Source organism: Misgurnus anguillicaudatus, chromosome 21 (assembly GCF_027580225.2).
Source record: "Misgurnus anguillicaudatus chromosome 21, ASM2758022v2, whole genome shotgun sequence".
Classification (NCBI taxonomy): Eukaryota; Metazoa; Chordata; class Actinopteri; order Cypriniformes; family Cobitidae; genus Misgurnus; species Misgurnus anguillicaudatus.
In genome coordinates, this window is record NC_073357.2 from 43,342,240 (window position 1) to 43,359,730 (window position 17,491).

General features: G+C 39.6%; 1 protein-coding gene across 1 annotated transcript; it reads right to left on the minus strand.

Moving 5' to 3' along the window:
• Positions 1-1,528: 1,528 nt before the first annotated feature.
• On the minus strand, positions 1,529-17,344 carry shcbp1 (SHC SH2-domain binding protein 1). Its single transcript, XM_073859199.1, has 13 exons — positions 16,877-17,344; positions 16,178-16,372; positions 15,983-16,098; positions 15,663-15,871; positions 13,870-13,963; positions 13,205-13,437; positions 12,760-12,937; positions 10,847-10,967; positions 8,988-9,119; positions 6,972-7,090; positions 6,601-6,687; positions 5,758-5,899; positions 1,529-2,002 (listed from the first exon to the last, which is right to left on the minus strand). Exons 1-13 carry the CDS (start codon positions 17,082-17,084, stop codon positions 1,659-1,661), a joined length of 2,178 nt encoding a protein of 725 aa, XP_073715300.1. The 5' UTR covers positions 17,085-17,344; the 3' UTR covers positions 1,529-1,658.
• Positions 17,345-17,491: the final 147 nt, after the last annotated feature.

Here is a 17,491-nt window from a genome sequence, read left to right on the forward strand (position 1 = left end):
ACAATTGTTAACAGTCTGTGTTATTAATGGTCTACGTCGTTTCCAACTGTATTTGATTCTTTGGAAAACAGCATAAGTAAGATGTGCAGATGACTCATGAACATAGAGAATATATCAGATCAATTGAGAGTTCGCAAAGACCCGACACCCTTAGTTACTGTCGCTATGTCCGACAACATACGCCGCTCTCACGCCCCATGTTCTCACACATTGAAAAATACATACATCGCGGAGCAGAGAGGACAGGAACCTGACAACGCGCTGACAGACAGGACAGACCAGGTTACTTTTGATATTAAACATTTAACAAAGTCTCACCTTTCAAATAATCTGTTCTTTCTAGTTAATTTATAGCATCAAATAAACATGAATGACCATAAGAAGGAATGTTGTTTTAACCGTGGAAAGGCATCAGTACACTCCCCTTTTCAAGTTCAAATCACCCCATGTTAATGTACTAACTCTCCTGACTGCTTTGGATGGCGAAGTAGTATGATTGGTCGGATCACCCGTCAATCAAGCTCTCTGCGAAGGGTCATTTGTTTTAAACAATGAAGATGCGTCTCCGTCTAAAGAAGGGTGGGGGTCGTTCGGTGATACCGGTGAAAGCACAGTCACTGCTAGTTGTCTTTGCTGTTTATTTTAAATAAACTTAGAGCAAGTAGCTAATCAGCGTCTGCTCGTTAATTCAAACTAAGTTGTCCTATAACAGATGAACGTCGCAACGTACAGAACGTCGCAATGCGCAAAACGCACCCCCACCCCCCCAGACGGTATGTCTGGGGGGGGTGGGGGGTTTTGCGCATTTTGCGCATCAACAATTCTGAAAACCGGCACACCCCTAAGTATAGTTCCTAGCCATATCTGCCTAGAAAATCGCAGCTTTTAATTTTCTGTCGGTCTTAATACATGTAACTACAGAAGACTTAAGTTTTAAATAGGAAAAATATTGAAAATAGCGCAATGTTAATGGTCTAATCAGATTCAATGGATTGTGCTAATCTATGCTAAAAGTGCTAGCACCAGACCCGGAGATCAGCTGAATGGATTTCAAAACGGTAAGAATCAAATATTTAAGTCTATGGGAGCTGGAAAATGAGCATATTTTCAAAAAAAGTGGAATGTCCCTTTAAGAAAACTACACAAATTGTGAAGATTCTCAATTTTAACCAATAAACATTTATTCATACACAATATTAAGACAATTATGACAAAACCAAACAAAACAGCTTTTGCTTTGATATTCAGTGAGCATTAAACTAAAGTGTCAAGCTAAACATGGAACGGTGAGAACTCTCAAGAAAAACAACACTGACTGAATTATTTTGTATTGAACGCGACTGGAAGGTATGCACCAGATCAAAAACATGTGGCTGTATGAACTAAAAATATTTTTGGTGTTAATACACACATGTATACATGTTAGTGTTCACAAAGAACTGGATCTGATCAATGCAGATGTGATTCAAAATGGCGCTCTGGTAAAAATCATTAAAAAGCTATTAAAATCTATATATTTTCAACATGATTTCAACTTCACATTTCTTTTACCAGCGTTTAATGAAATCTCACATAGTAAACTTGCAGCAAAGCCTAAAAAATTAGGAATAAATAGAACCGAACTGTAAAGTGTTTCTGTGCATGCTTGCCGTATGCTATCAGTAGAGGAAGGTACCAAAGCTTCCTTTGCCATTGTGCCTGAACTGATTTCCATGAATGGAAATGAACATTTCCTGTGAGAGTAGATTCTCATCAGCCTGCATGCCCCCAAGTGCTTTCATCCGACTCCTATGAAGGCTTTGCTTCTTGGCCGACGTGGCAACCAGCTCTTGCTTGATGGCATCGTTGCCCTCGGTGAAGTCAGGAGGGATGGAGCGGCTATGTGTGGCGGTTCGACCTTCTTCCTCCAACTCGACACTGGGCATTTCATCACCATCATCATTATCTGCATCTGTCTTGACCCTGGCGACCTCCGACTCTCTCTCTTCTCCCTCTGGGTTATCTGCCAAACAGATCAGATGCATAAGGCTTGAGAATAGACTGGTTCTGAATGTGTACAGTTGGTTGGTAGCACTATTTTATCCAAAACCTCAACTGTAAAGGAAAATGTCAGTCTAACTGGGGAAAAGGTTTGCACAGAATTACCAGATAAAACCCCGGTTATGCATTTAAGCCATCATCGGAAAAGCATAAAGCACAGACTGAACACAACTATTAGGAGGTATGAATGGTAGTCAGCCTGAAAATGATGGAGGTACAATAAAAGCATGCTTTGAATCACATCTGCAGCCCTTTCCTAAATACAGGGATTCTGCTCGTAAACCCTGCTGTTACCGACAAAGTCATTACATGATGCGCACGTTCATTGTAACACTAGACTGAAACGCTTGAGTCACTTCCTATATTCCAAGAATATAAGAAAGAGGGAAAAGTGTGAGTATTTTTTTCTTCACTCACTGCCATAAAACACTTGCTGCTTTAATACAGACAAGAAAGAAATGATCACTACTATAACATGCATTTTCTAAATTGTTTTATGTTTAATAAAACTAATTTAATTTCTATAAAATATTTTTTATTTGAATGCACCAATGAGACTACAAATAATACTACTAATTGTATCTAGTGTACATAAATAACTGAGCAGCACATTAATACAAGCCAGTCCCATAAGACCTGGAGACTCAAGCAACTCTTAAGGGGGGGGGGTCGCACAGCGGACGAGCAGCACCTCGCCATTTAAAAAAAAAAAAAAACCGAACAAATTGATTTCTATGAGTATACGCACACCGGGGCCGACAGGTGGTGCCTGTCCGCGGCACCCAGCTTTGACTCAGGAAGTTGTTCAAATCCCTGTCGCACCACAGAGCGCCACTCACATAGATTAACATTAAATAACATCATATTTGTCCCAAAACATTAACATTGGCTGCTAACGTATATTTAGCATTTTGAAGTAGACACTATCTGACTAAGCTTGCGCTATTTAATGTGCACTTCCGGTTTACGATACCTCCAAGTTGTCCTAGACGCGACTCAACGCAGCGCGTCCGGTGTGCGACCCCCTTTACTGTCTGACTGGATCTCAGCTAAGCTGCATAATAGCCAACATATTACTTGATTATATTTTTATATTTCAGGGAATTCTGGATCTGTATTTTCCCAAATAAAAAGCACCAGAGAGGGAGAGAGATGCAAAAATGTATCCATTAGACAAAAGTAGGCATGATGGCTGGAAGCAAATAGAAGGGGTGTACTTTTTACTTTAAGCTGAGACACCGTCTGCTAAGCACAATTCAGAAATTAAGCACACTCCTGCAGCACACTCCATTCACAGCTGCCCTTCATTGAATGTCAAGCCTATTTTCATTCTTTCCTCTTCTCCAAAACGGAGCTGCCCTGTAGAGGAAAAAGCGGCCTGCCAAAGTTATGTACCGTAGGGATGGCAGTCATTATGGACAGGCCTTCCGACAGCCCCAGTGGGGGATTTTTAAAAAACATTTTATGCAAGCAGATACATTTTCACAGACATTACTAGAGGAGAAGGTGGAATACGTTTCACACAGTTAAACCGTGTCCTGTGGGCTCCTTCATGAGCAATATAGGGGTGTAGTGCATGCAGGCATGCGTGCGTAGAGCAATTTATAATAATGGGGAGTTTCGTTGTGGCCTATTTAATTTGTTGCAAAGATGATGAGACATAGGAAAGCAAAGAACAGCAAGGTTACAGTATTGCTAATAAAAGAAACCAAGGACATGGCACAGTCAAATTATTCAGAACTCTAACATGGTGGCCAACATGAATGTTTCAAGTACGGTGCACATTTTTTTCAGGAAATTACAAAAATCACTTTTAATTGTAATTGTGATTTCAAAAAAGAAGGTTTAGGGAAATATTTGCCATTTCAAATAAATGTCATTTCAAATCTATAGGCTGTTTTTGCAACACTGAGAAAATCGAACTTTTCTCTTTTTCATACATCAGTCTATAGCACAGGTGCCCAAACTTGGTCCCGGAGGGCCGGTGTCCTGCAGAGTTTAGCTCCAACTTGCAACTCTGCAGGACACCGGCCCTTCAGGATCACGCTTGGGCACCCCTGGTCTATCCAGCTTTTTCTCTTGAACACTGTGATGTGATGTATTTCCCTTCTTTGTTCGAGACTTCCAGTTCAATAGCCAGCCGGTAGAAAACAGTGTAGTGGGAGCATGCATAAAACATGATTTAAACAGTTTATATTTACTACACATGTCATGTATGAACCAGTGTGAGGATGAAATTATTAAGAAGTGGCTTGATATATGAAGATATATCATTTCGTGTTGTTGATCGGAGGTGACGGGTCTTTAATGCGCAAATATAAAAGCACATACCAGTATCTTTACAATGGGAAAGTCAGTCGAGTGTTTGTACATGGAATTTACCAAGACTTCATTCTTTTAAACTTTCAGGGGATGTTTTAAAATGTCACAACTGTCCCTCTGGTGTGAGTTATTTTAAACTGCAATTTTTAATGGACTTTTTATGTCGACATGTCGAGCTTCACGCGGTCCCAAGCAGTCAGCAGTATTTCTCTCATTCAACACATTCCTAGTTATTTGAACAAACCATTATAAACATATTAAACTACTTATGTTACATGTATTGAGTATTGTTTTCGTTTTATGAAAATATTGTTACATTGCTTCTTACGCACTAGGTGGAGACATGAGCTTATTAAATTATTTGCTTACTTTTTAAAGTATTTGCTTTTTCATTTAAAACGTAACAAAAGTACGCGCAAACACATTACTATTATAAAAATTAACTAAGCAGATTATGTCGTATACATTCTGTACTGTAATCGCATTTTTGTAATAATATATAGTAGCAGAATAAATAAATCAGCTAGATCAGCATATTTTTATCAGCATAATATTAGTTGTTTTTAAACAATTATTGTATTTATTGTTTACTGGCAGTTTCTATGAAATGTTTTACTGAATGGATTTGTAAATACAGATCGTGAGTGCATGTGCGCCACATACACATTCAGTTTTTGTTCATTGGATTATGGTTAAAACAAATGTTTTGTAGAGATTTACTCCGTTTGTATTAGTTATTATGGCAACTAATACATTAAATAATAAACATTAAACAGCCAGTCAAAACGACACACTTGTGTCCTTCGCAATAGCTTTAGTGGCTCACCGGAAGTCATAAACAAGAAAGCTCAAATATGGCGGCGCCCACATTTACATCAAGAAACAGGTGGATAGTGACCATGTTTGCCAACCCCCCCAAAAAAAATATTATTATTGATAATAATAATAATAATATAATAGTAATAATATGCATATGTTGTCCACTTCTCAGCAAGCAATTTTGCGTTTAAAAGACATCTAATAGCTGTCCACTGACACAGGCCTGACGCCTAGGCTTAGTCAAGACAAAACTTAAGATCTCAAGAAGGTTTAATAGATGCCTGATAATAAACCAAAAATATCCTAGTCAAGTGGATCAAAAAAGTTAATCCAAGTTGCCCTAAAACAAAAACAGGTATTGTGTTTTAGAAAAACTATTAGTGGTTACTTTTTTGCACCAATGTCAGAGCAGGTGTCACTATTTCGATTGTATTAGTTTAATAGTTCATGTCCTCCACAGACCAGTACTTCTTAATAACTTTCCTTAATGAACAGACTGTTATTGTTAATTTGAGCATATGCCCCACTGTCAGGTGAACTGAGGTGACAGAATCAGAGGGAATGAGACAAAGATACCTGCAGTGTTGGGCTCTGCGGGCGAATTCTCCACTGTAGCATCACCTGGCTTGACCAAGATAACACCGTAACCCTGATTGTTGTGTATCACATTATTCACCATGGTGATTTTAGGCATGACGTCCAGCTCGTCTGCAAAATCCTGCCAAAGAAGAAGCAGTGGGGAGGTAAACATGCAGCGTGGCTATACAAATAAATGCGAATGCATGCTCGAACCCTTTTTGGCATATGCAGTACAAGGAAAAATGTGGGGAAGCGCTCCATGCACAAAACTGCATGAAAGCTTTGGGACGGTAGATAAAATCCAATTATTCCGCTAGAGCTAATTAGGAAGAAATCCCTTCGGAATGCCTCAACCTGAGTGTGCATTTGCGTGCATGTCACGCTTCAAAAATTTCATTTGGTCTGAGGTGAGATAATAACCAATATATAAATTTAACAAAGTTTAATCAACAAGTGTGTGATCGGGCCAGACCATCAAGTATCCCAAAATACACCCCACAAAAAAGATTTGCTTCTACTGCCAAGTGTTCATTGGCTTTTCTGAGATTTTCTCTGAACTGCGTGAGTGTACCGACCTCTGATGACACGGCTATCACCATCAAAGACGCCCCACAGTGCCCAGCGAAGTCCCATTCCCCTAACACACTTCCCTGAGGGGCTTCTAACCCCTGCTTTAATCCACTAGATCATTTGTACAACACTAAGACAGTTCTACAACCTCACGATGTTGGGTCTGGCAAGATACCTACAGTTACCTAGGCAACCATTAGCAGTTACCGCGAGGTAGACGGCCTAATCTATAGGCGTTTAGAAGAGCCACAGCTCATTCGTCTTCCTCACCTTAATCAGGATCCCCTCCTTGCAATGATGGATACCGTTGCCCACCAAACTGCATACGCTTCCAGGGTAGATCTCCACACCAGCTCCCTGAAGAAAGCACACAGCGACCATCAAAATGATAATGACGTCGGCCAATGATAAAGAGGCACTTTAGCAAATGGCTGATGGTAATTCAATCAAAAGAACGCTGCTGGCCAGTACTACTGCTGAGCCACGCAGTTAAGACACTACGTCACATGGCACATGTACTGTAATCACTACTGTACAGGCCAGATGATGGTGCAATAAATTACGCCGTTGACACAAAGTTTTAAAAGGAATTCTTAAGGGATGAATTCATGTGCAGCCATGTACGAATTAGTGAGGTTTACCTTCGAGCCATAAAGGTCACACATGTTCATGGTCAGCTGGGAGGCTGATCGTACGATCACACCTGTGGTCTCGCACTGCATCACACAATTTTCCATTTCCAGCTTGCCCTGACGAACACCTGACAAAAGACATAGGGTGAAAAATAGAAAGAGACAGGAAAAAACAAATGACAGGAAATATATAAGAGACGAGGCTTAAAGGGACAGTTCATCCAAAAATTTAAATTTCCCCATAATTTACTCACCCTCAAGCCTTCATCGATGTATACAAAAATCTCTTTTTCAGATGAACACAACGATATTTAAAACTTAAAAAAAATAAAATAACAAGCTTCTAGTAATGACCCGTCGCATATGAACGCACGTTCACGAAAGACTGCGTTTCCAGCATATCACGTAGTGTACAATATGTAGCGTGTAGTGACGAATGCAGAACACAGAGAGCAAAATAAAACAGCAATCAAGAAATAGAAATCTAAAACGGGTATGTTTGTAACAACACCACTATGTCTTGTACGCTACGTCCTACATCATATGTTAGAAACGCACTCTCTCATTAACAAGCGCCATTACTGGAAGCTAGTTATCTTAGTCAGTTTAGTCTTAAATATCGATATTTTTCTTACAGAATCGCATTGATTGCTGTAAATACGCCTTTATCAACCCCATGGAGCCATGTGGATCATTTCTGTGAAGAATGGATGCACGTTTTTTTGGGCTTCAAATCAGAAGCACCATTTACTACCATTATAAAGCTTGGAACAGCCAGGACCGGGTTTCCCAAAAGCATCGCAAGGCTAAGTAGATGGTAAAAACGATTGCACGAAACATCTTAGAATTATGGGCTGTTTCCCAAAAGCTTTGTAACTTAAGTAGCACTTGAAAATCATCGTAGATCTACGAGTGCTCTGGAGTAATCGTTAATTCTTCTTGGTTTATTTGTTTAAATAACTTAAATATATAATAATTTAAATAATTTAAACTTCAAATGAGAAATCAAATTTAAATGACTAAACATAAATTAATAAAGAAGGAAAACGTATTTGGTAAAATTTTGGTAAAAGTTGGTACTAGCAAATTGATCAATTGTTCCTACCAATTGCTGCTATAATTCATCTACAGTAAAAAAAATTGATTAAAGAAACCAAATAAATATTTACAGTACAATGCAATAATCCATAATAATAAATAAACATAGATAATAAACAACAAATAATAATAATAATAATCGAAACTATAATATAAAACGCAGAAGGCATTTCGCAGTGGGACAAGTCCTAACTAAATACGGAAAAGAATATTTCATTATGCACAAATTATTCAAACATTTAAAAAGTCATTGAACAATAATGAAAAATATTATAAAAAATATTAGTGCACATCAGCTGAAGATCATTAGCCTAAACAAGCTTCTGCTATAAATTCGAGTCATTCTATTGGTGACAAGTAGCACTTAAAACCCAGCTGCGAGCGATTGTTATACGTGCATCTTTGGGAAACACACGTAACTGAACAACGAATGTTCGTTAAGTAACTTGTAGAAAGCGGTCTTAAGTGCCAAGTTCAATCATTATCGGGGAAACCCAGCCCAGGACATTTTCTAATATAACACCAATTGTGTTTTTCTGAAAAACATAATCATACACATCAAGGATGGCTTGAGGGGAAGTGAACCATGGAGTAATTTTTGTTTTGGGTAAATTATCATTCATACTCCTAGAATGTAGCTGTCTGTGTAAAGGCTTACTAATCAGTCCCAGACAGGATGCCGTCTAGGTGATAGGCAGCAAAGCAGCTAAACAAACACGACACAAACACCACAAATTTATTTTGCCTTTTGACTTATGTTGCCTTAGAGACCACATAAATGTCTGAACTAAAAGTGCCAGTCAGCCCTTTGGTGGATATATTGCATTCAAGAGGTGCAGTCCCTCAGGATTTATTAACTGAAGCCTGTTTTCAGAGAACGCAGTTGGTAAAGAGCAAACGGGGCCAAGCGATTCATCTGAAACTTACACAAGATGCCTTCAATGGCGTCGCGCTGGATAAACTTCAGATTTGAGAGTTTGACATTGGCTCCTGTTGACTCCACAAAAGCGTCACCCTTGTTACGCTTCTCGATCACCACGTCATCTGGCAGCCCGTATCCTAAGAAGACAAGAAAAATAGCTTTGCTTTTTTCTCCAAGTATGTATTGATGGCTTTTTGACACTTGTGGTGTTTTTGTTTTAAATACAATGAAAGTGAATAGTGAACGTGAATGAATGTTCTTTTTGTGTTCTATTAGCCGAGAGATCACAAAGGAAGATGCTAGAGTTGCCATTCACGTATGAAAAATAAAAAATTAATGTTAACATTTTCCAAAATTACTCATGTTCCATTTATAAAAAGAAATGATACAGGTTTGTAAAAACATGATGGTAATTAAATGATGAACAAAGTGTCATTTCTGGGTGAACTATTCTCTTTAAGGGTATCTGACAGGTCCTTAACCCTGATGGATCACTGCCATTTATCACTGCACAAAACATTCAGCTAAGGACATCTCATTATAGTAAAACCTCTCCATAAAATACCCCATTCTCAATGGAAATGAGACAGTCTCTCGATCTGGACACATGGTTTTTAAATGACCATCAACAAACGTGTGAAGTCTATAGCGTCCAGAAGAGCCTATAGCCAAGCAGCATCTCAGTGTCAGATAATGGTGGCAGGTCAAAGACAGCGGCGGTTCAAAGCATCTGACTTTGACAGCCCAGCTTCATTACACAGCGTTCTGACAGATGATCCCGAAGCAGATTTTTTCCAAGAGTTTTCTAACAATGCCCAGATGAACTTCAGCACGCTGGTCAGCTCTCACAAACTCCTTTCAAATGCCAAGGGCTGAATATAGACCGATAAGGTCACGCCATCATTCCCACATCCACGTCTGCATGTAACGGTAGTGGAATCGTTCGAAGATCTCTTCGTAATTGACAGCGGTGGGATGCTCTAGACAGGAGGAAATCACAAACCAGCTTCTTCTACAAAACATGATCTTGAACGTCTCAATGACGTTCCCCTTTTCTAAAAAACAGCTCCTTCAAATAATGTTTGTGATAAAGCTGCAGCATGAGACAGAAGAACGTGCAACGTTCTTGCTAAAAATCAAAGACCTTAAGTGAACAAGCAGAGCTGGTTTATGGTAATTTGGCAACGGCCTAATTGAGTTGCTCTTCTTCTGCAGTAGAGCCAGCAGCCGCCTGTGTTGTTATCTCAATTTTCAGGGCTTCCCAGACGCTGCAGGAGGGCCAGACAAAGCACACAAAACCTCCCTATTTAAACAGCGTCCTCAAGGCCTCTTTTCCTTTTCCTCATTTGACTTCAATCGCTATCTGACTTTGCAGGTCGTCCATTTGCATAAAGAGACTTGACCCTGACCCCGCATTCTCACCGCTCGCATGCCCGCCAACAATATTCCTGCATTAATTTCTGGCCCCCATTATCGGGTGGCTGTTGCTGCGCCATCGAGCTCAATTACCTCGGCAGGCATCCTGATATCACGCACCGGTTGCTGCGTTCATTTAACTCACATCCAGGGAGCCATTTTGGCAAACAAAGCCCAGTGCCAGACTATTGACTTACTGTTATGAAGCATGCTGTACCACAAAGCTTTATTAAAGAGAAATGAATCATACATAAAAGTAATTTTCTCCGAGTTTTAGATAGGACTGTGAAAATGAAGTACCTTGCAATCAGCCAGGTGAGAAAGGTGAATTCATGTAGAGCACTGCGGCATCACAATACAAAGCAAACGCATCCAATTGAAACCAATTTAAAGAGTTTTCAGGGGTGTCCGAGGTGACGACAGTTGATAAAGTGAGTTATGTGATTACCTTCCACCTCAATAGAGTCAACGATACTGATGGAGCTGGTGATGTTGTAGAGGCCTGGGCACACAATAACCACGTCCCCTTCATAGCACGCACTGACCGCGAGCACTGGGTCACTGTGAAACTTGAAATGAAAGAACATATCAGTCTCAAATCACCTTTATCCTGAAGAAAAATAAAATGTGAGCCTGTCTGTAAAAACTCAGCTAAAAAGTTTTTTTTTTACTCATCCTACATAATGATCAACATGTGAAAATATACTCCCACACCTTAGTTAACTTCAAATTCAAGGACCTTCAAGGACTTCCCAGATGCAATACCCTCAAATTCAAGGACTAAATGTGGGGGCACATTTCAAGTGAAAGCAAGGTTACATCGTGTTACCTTTTAAGATACATTGTTACAGAGTTCCCTTTCGAGGGAACTCGCGCTGCGTCACTGCGGTGACACTTTGGAGACGCCTCCAGGGGTAAGTGCATCTGAATGTGTATATCAAATTCAATCAATGGCGAGGATTAACGACAAAGACAGGGTGATGCGGGAGCCTGGAAGTATATCGCTATCTGAAATATTGCCAAAGATTGCGCTACAGGGACGCAGGAAGAATGGCAGGGGAGACGCAGCGTCTCGTTCCCTTCTCAGGGAACAACAGTTACATACGTAACCCGAGACGTTTTCATGTGTCAAACACAACTATGCAAAAAAGCGAACAGTTTAGCACATGTGGTTAAAAAGTCTAACATTTTTATGATATTATCCTACTCTACACAGGGAATAATATGGATTTTTTACATAAAATAAAAAAAAAAATCAAGCACTTTCAATGATCTATATCTATGCATGTATATTTTCAAAAACTTCCCAGGGCCTTGAATTTTTTTTCTCAGATTCACAAACTTTCAAGGATTTCAAGGACCCATGGGAACCTTGATATCTTTAATACAGACTTAGCAAAGTAATGTCAAAGATTGAAATCAAGAAAAGTGAAATCAAACATGGATGCTCTCATAATGAGACCCAAGATAGATTTCAAATAATGAAAACTGTGAATTTCAAAATATTGAACAATTAGTCTGATTATTTCGATCGAATGTGTCTCAGTAGGTGTTATCAGAGCACACGTGCCTGCACAATCTTAACAAGTTCTTGAGGGATAAACTAGCTCACTGAACAAGAGAGATCAAACATGAGCCAGTGCATGAACAAAATATTTTAACAAACCTTTACTCATCCTGCATTATAATAGCAGCGTGACACATCAGCAATCATATCCTCCTCCCAACAGCTGCTTTCTGAACAAACCCCTCTTATTTCAAACCCGTCTAGCCCACTAAACAATCACCAAGAGCCTGGATACCCAGCCTTTCATCTTAATTTGAGAAAAAGATGGAAAAGCAAGTAGTCCTCCAGCGCACTTCAAGATTTTACTGCCAAAATTATTCACTCGGCCCTACTGGTCATAAAATTACACTAGCGCGAGTAAAATCGATGATTTGATTTTTTCTAAGAGCTCTGAGGCGGCCAGCACTGTCAGGCAGATATTAACCTTTAAGAGGTAAAACCCAGGAAATTAAAAGACAGCGGTCAGACGCAGAGCAGAGAGACAGAAAAAGGAAAGGGAGATTACTTTGAGGATTGTGCTCTACCTGCTTTTTTCCTAATGATCAGACAACCTCAATTCAGATCCAATTCTCTATATAGCCTAAATGACATTTTCCATCTCAAATATCATATTTTCCACCCAAATGCCTTGTCATTACTAAAAACAGCTTTCAGAGCACAAATGCATGATCACCCTGCCACAACCTCCAATTACAATGGTGGCACAAATGAAAACACCACCATTATTCTGCAAAGGTGACTTTAAGGTCTTCTGTCCAGCTGTGCAATAAAATGAGGAAGGTTTATACACATACCTGCACTTCGAACTCTTCACTAGAGTAGCAGGGCATCAATTTGTCAGTTATCAAGCTTTGGAGCTGATGAACTGTGGCCGAGGCAGATACAAGGTGGACCACACGGCCTCCGGCAGGACGCGGACCCTTCGCCCTACATGACTGCTGACCAGAGTTCACCTTGTATCCCAGAACATACCTGCAATGAACAAGCAGGTGCTGTGGGTCAGCAAACCACTGAACTAACAGATAACCCTTTCCACCTAGTGAAAAAGGCTTTCTCAGAACATCCAGAAACTGAACACTAGGAAAATTACGAAACGGTGCATATTGATCCCAAAGTTCGAAAAAAATCACATTTATATTGATCACATTACTTTGCTGATTAAATCGGAATCGAAGAACTGCGCCATACTGGGGCCATATGTGTGCATGATAGTTATCCATCACAAAAGGCAGTACTAACCTGAGCAGCGGGTTCTCAATAATACGCAGTTTGCGCTTAAGTGCTTCCAGCTGCTCATACATGCGCAGCCCTTCCACCATGGACACATTGTCTAGTTCTGATTCAGAGTCACTGTTCAGGCCACTTCTTAGACTGGAAAACTCCTGAAACTTTTCCAAGCACAAACCCAGCAGAGAATGATACTCAGCTACAAGACCGGCTGGAACGCGGTCCTCCAGAATATCATAGTATCTGTGGGAGAGACAGGAAAAGGGTGCGAGTTTTTGTAATTAGCTACACGAAACATAACCATAACTTGTTTTTTGTTAACCGACCTGACTGGGCCAGCATAACAACATTGGTGTGAACAATAGCATGCACACAAATACGCTGTTCGATAGGAAATTTGTAACAATGGTGCCATTAGACTATTTAATGTCTGACATCATTTCCACTGTTAAGTATGTGCCAAGAGTTTCAAAGTAAACATCCCAGACAGTAAACACAAGGAAATAAACATTAAACAGCTTATTTATTTGCACTATACATTATTAGCAAAGTAATTTCCCATGCATTACTCAAGAAGCCATTTATGGTGTTGTCATGCAATAAACCATTCATTCGTTTGTTAACACTGCCACCTGGTGGTCAGAGCAATTCAGCCTACATGCAGAAGACACTTATAGCCTGAGACGAGGCTCCACACACCGAACAAAGTAATCGAAGTCATCATCCTCATCCTCTTCGTCCCACTTTCTCCAGATATGCTTATAGAAAAACCTGTTGGAATAGTGAGAGAGGATCAGAGAGGGACAAAGAAAGAGAGGGACAGAGGGATAGATAGCAAAACGGAAAGAGAGGGACAGAGAAAGGGAAGGACAGAGAGAGTCGGTCAGTGGGGGCGGGTAAAGCATTGCATTAGCAAAACAAAGGTCATGGGTTCGATCTGTATGCTAATAACGAAATTATTGCACTGTAAGGGGATGTACTTTTTGGTTTAAAGCATCTGAGAAATGCGTAAATGTAAATAGAAGTGTAGGAAAGTGAGAATGACAAAAAACTTGCAAAACCAGTCAGTTCAGTACAGAGAGAAACCCCGTCAAAATCACAAACCAAGTTTCAGAAGAGCTTAGACTATGGATCTGCATGACACTTGGATGAGGGGTAAACCACCCTTACATATAAGGCTGTTATTCGTAAGCAAATACAAAGCATTTCATCTTTTAGGAATACACATCATTTTGAAACATAAGTATTATTTTTTTCTTTAAAGGCAGGGTGTTTGATTTTTGAAAAACACTAGGAAAGGGAGTCGGGCCAAGTACCAAAACTCACTTGTAGCCAATCAGCATTAAAAGGAATAGTCCATTTTCTTAAAAGAAAAATCCAGATAATTTACTCACCACCATGTCATCCAAAATGTTGATGTCTTTCTTTGTTCAGTCAAGAAGAAATTATGTTTTTTGAGGAAAACATTGCAGGATTTTTCTAATTTAAATGGACTTTAATAGAGCCCAACATTTAATACTTAACTCAACAGTTAACAGTTTTTTCAACGAAGTTTCAAAGGACTATAAACAATCCCAAACGATGCATAAGGGTCTAATCTAGCGAAATGATTGTCATTTTTGACAAGAAAAATACAAAATATGTACTTTTAAACCACAACTTTTCGTCTAGGTCCAGTCCAGCGTGACCTAACGTACTGTAAATGCGTTGTGACGTAGGGAGGTCACGTGTTACATATATAAAACGCAAATTTGCGGACCATTTTAAACAATAAACTGCCACAAAGACATTAATTAGTATCAGTTGACATATAACAATGTAGGAACGGTCCTCTTTCAAGACGCTTGTAAACACGGGGCGGAGTTTCGCGTTCGTCCTCTGTGACCTCTTGACGTCATGACGTATTGCGTGGGGTCAGCTGGCGCATCACGACCGGATCTACATGACGAGAAGTTGTGCTTTAAAAGTGTATATTTGTTATTTTTATTGTCAAAAATGACAATCGTTTTGCTAGATAAGACCCTTATGCCTCATTTGGGATTGTTTATAGTCCTTTGAAACTCCGTTGAAAAAAATTTTAAGTGTTGAGTTAAGTATTAAATGTTGGGCTCTATTAAAGTCCATTAAAATTAGAAAAATCCTGCAATGTTTTCCTCAAAAAACATAATTTCTTTTCGACTGAACAAAGAAAGACATCAACATTTTGGATGACGTGGTGGTGAGTAAATTATCTGGATTTTTCTTTTAAGAAAATTGACTAATCCTTTAAGGGACATGTCTACTAACTGACATCGTTGCCTAGGTTGCATATGTGTGGGGCGGATCTATCAAAAGAAGGTCCAGATTCTTTTGGGGTAGGGGCGTGTTGGTTTAGGTAATTTCAAAAATCAACATTGCCTTTCAGAGATCATGCACCCCGCCTTTAAGTGTAAAGTATATACTTTAGTTCAACTGTACAAAGTTAACTAACCTGAGGTGCTCCAGGGCCAAAGCAGTCTGATCAAATTCACCAGACTCATCGTAGACCACACAGAGTTCAAGAAGAGGCACTTTATGAAGCGTGGCCTCTAGCAAATCCTTCATGGACTCTTCAGTAAGCTCACAGCCTCTGGTTTCACACTGCATCGGTACTACCAGCTCCACCTTTGCCTTTAGCTCTTTACAGTCCACATCAACAACCTGCAACAGCAACACTCAGCTTTCAAAGTCTATTGTAGTTGCTCAAGCATTAACAGTCGATACCCAAACATATGTTTTAATTGTATTTAAATCACGCCTCAATCTACTTACCTCTACCACCACATCAAACACATCAGTGTGCCATATAGCCTGCCAATCACATGGCTCCACAATCTTCTCAAGATACTCGGCAGTGAAGGCCTCCACTTCAGATATTTTACAGTCACCTGTGAAACATTTCAACTACTTTTAATACACTTATACAGTCCTTTATAACCCCTGTGTTTGAAATGTTTGAACTGTTACCAAGCATGTAGTCCTGATATGCTTTGAATCTCTCGTAGTACAGAAGGTGATCTGTCTGGAAGGTGTCCGGCAGTTCTCCGTTTCCTGGCCTCTCTGCTCGCCTTAGATGTGTGCAGGTTCCCTCATCGATGTTTAGATAATGGGTACCGCTGTCGTCATCATCATCATCATCGTCATCTTCTGTTTGAAATAACTCTGAAAATAATTAAAGAAAGAAAGAAAGAAGAAATCTGGAAGTTAAGTAACAATTGGAATATATTGTCACAATCTACTTCCTGAACAACAGTCAGCAATGTTCCACAGTTAAATCCTAGTTAATGACATAGCTAGTCTTGATGAAAAAATAATACAAATTCTGATGGTTTTTAAACAATACCATTATGCACTTATGAGCTATTTACCATGAAAAAAATCCTTTAGTGTGTTTGGGTCTTATTCAAGTAGGATTTAATAATGTTTTATTGGTTCCCATCCACCCACCCACCCCAAGCAGTAGCTACCCATATAGTTTCCATTAATCCCATCTAACTAACTCCCATTGATAATGATAAAAACCATCAAAACTTCTGTGATGGTTTTTATTATTTTCAGACGAGAGCAACCTTGATCAATAAGGAAAATAATGTCACCGACGGGCAAGAAGGTAAAAGTTAAAGGCAATAAATCAGTCATTCATACAGATATACAAACATGACAAACCTTTTGAAACCCGAGAGGGGTTTAGTAGTCCGATCTCAGTACAGCTAGACTCTGTATTTCCGTCTATCCGTTGATCGACATCATGATGATCTGATTCTGGATCATCTACGGAATCTTCACTGGTCAGTTTGATGATTATTTCCACGCTGTTTTCAGATTCCTCTCTCATCTCCCCCTCTGGCTTTGAGCAAGCAACCTCCTCAGACATCACTGAAGTAAGTTAGATAGCTAAAATTTGGCTACAATACACGACGAACAATGCTTTTAATAAGCTAAACGTGATTATATTAGCAGTTAACTGACTTATTCGGTCTCCTCCCTTCAGTTGTATTTTCAAACGTTTCCCGGGTGGAGCGAAAGAGCCAGTTCAGCCCAATAAACTGACGGGGGCGGAGTCAACTGACGCACACTTAAAGGGGTAGGTTACCCACAAATTAACGTTTTTGTTTATTTTCATTTAACATTTCTTCCCTTCCGTACTTTCTCACACCCACGCAACCAAAATAAATAAATAACGTGTTTAGGCACAGGGATAAAAAGTGACAGCCTCTGTCATTATTCACTTTCATTGTATGAAAAAACTGCATATAAAGAAAATGCAGATTAATTCAAACG

Coding starts and splice junctions, on each gene's coding strand:
- shcbp1 (XM_073859199.1), bottom strand. CDS start 17,084: ATGTCTGAGGAGGTTGCTTGCTCAAAGCCAGAGGGGGAGATGAGAGAG. Junction 16,099..16,177: donor ATATCAGGACTACATGCTTG/GTAACAGTTCAA, acceptor AATGTTTCACAG/GTGACTGTAAAATATCTGAA. Junction 12,938..13,204: donor ATTGAGAACCCGCTGCTCAG/GTTAGTACTGCC, acceptor TGTTCATTGCAG/GTATGTTCTGGGATACAAGG.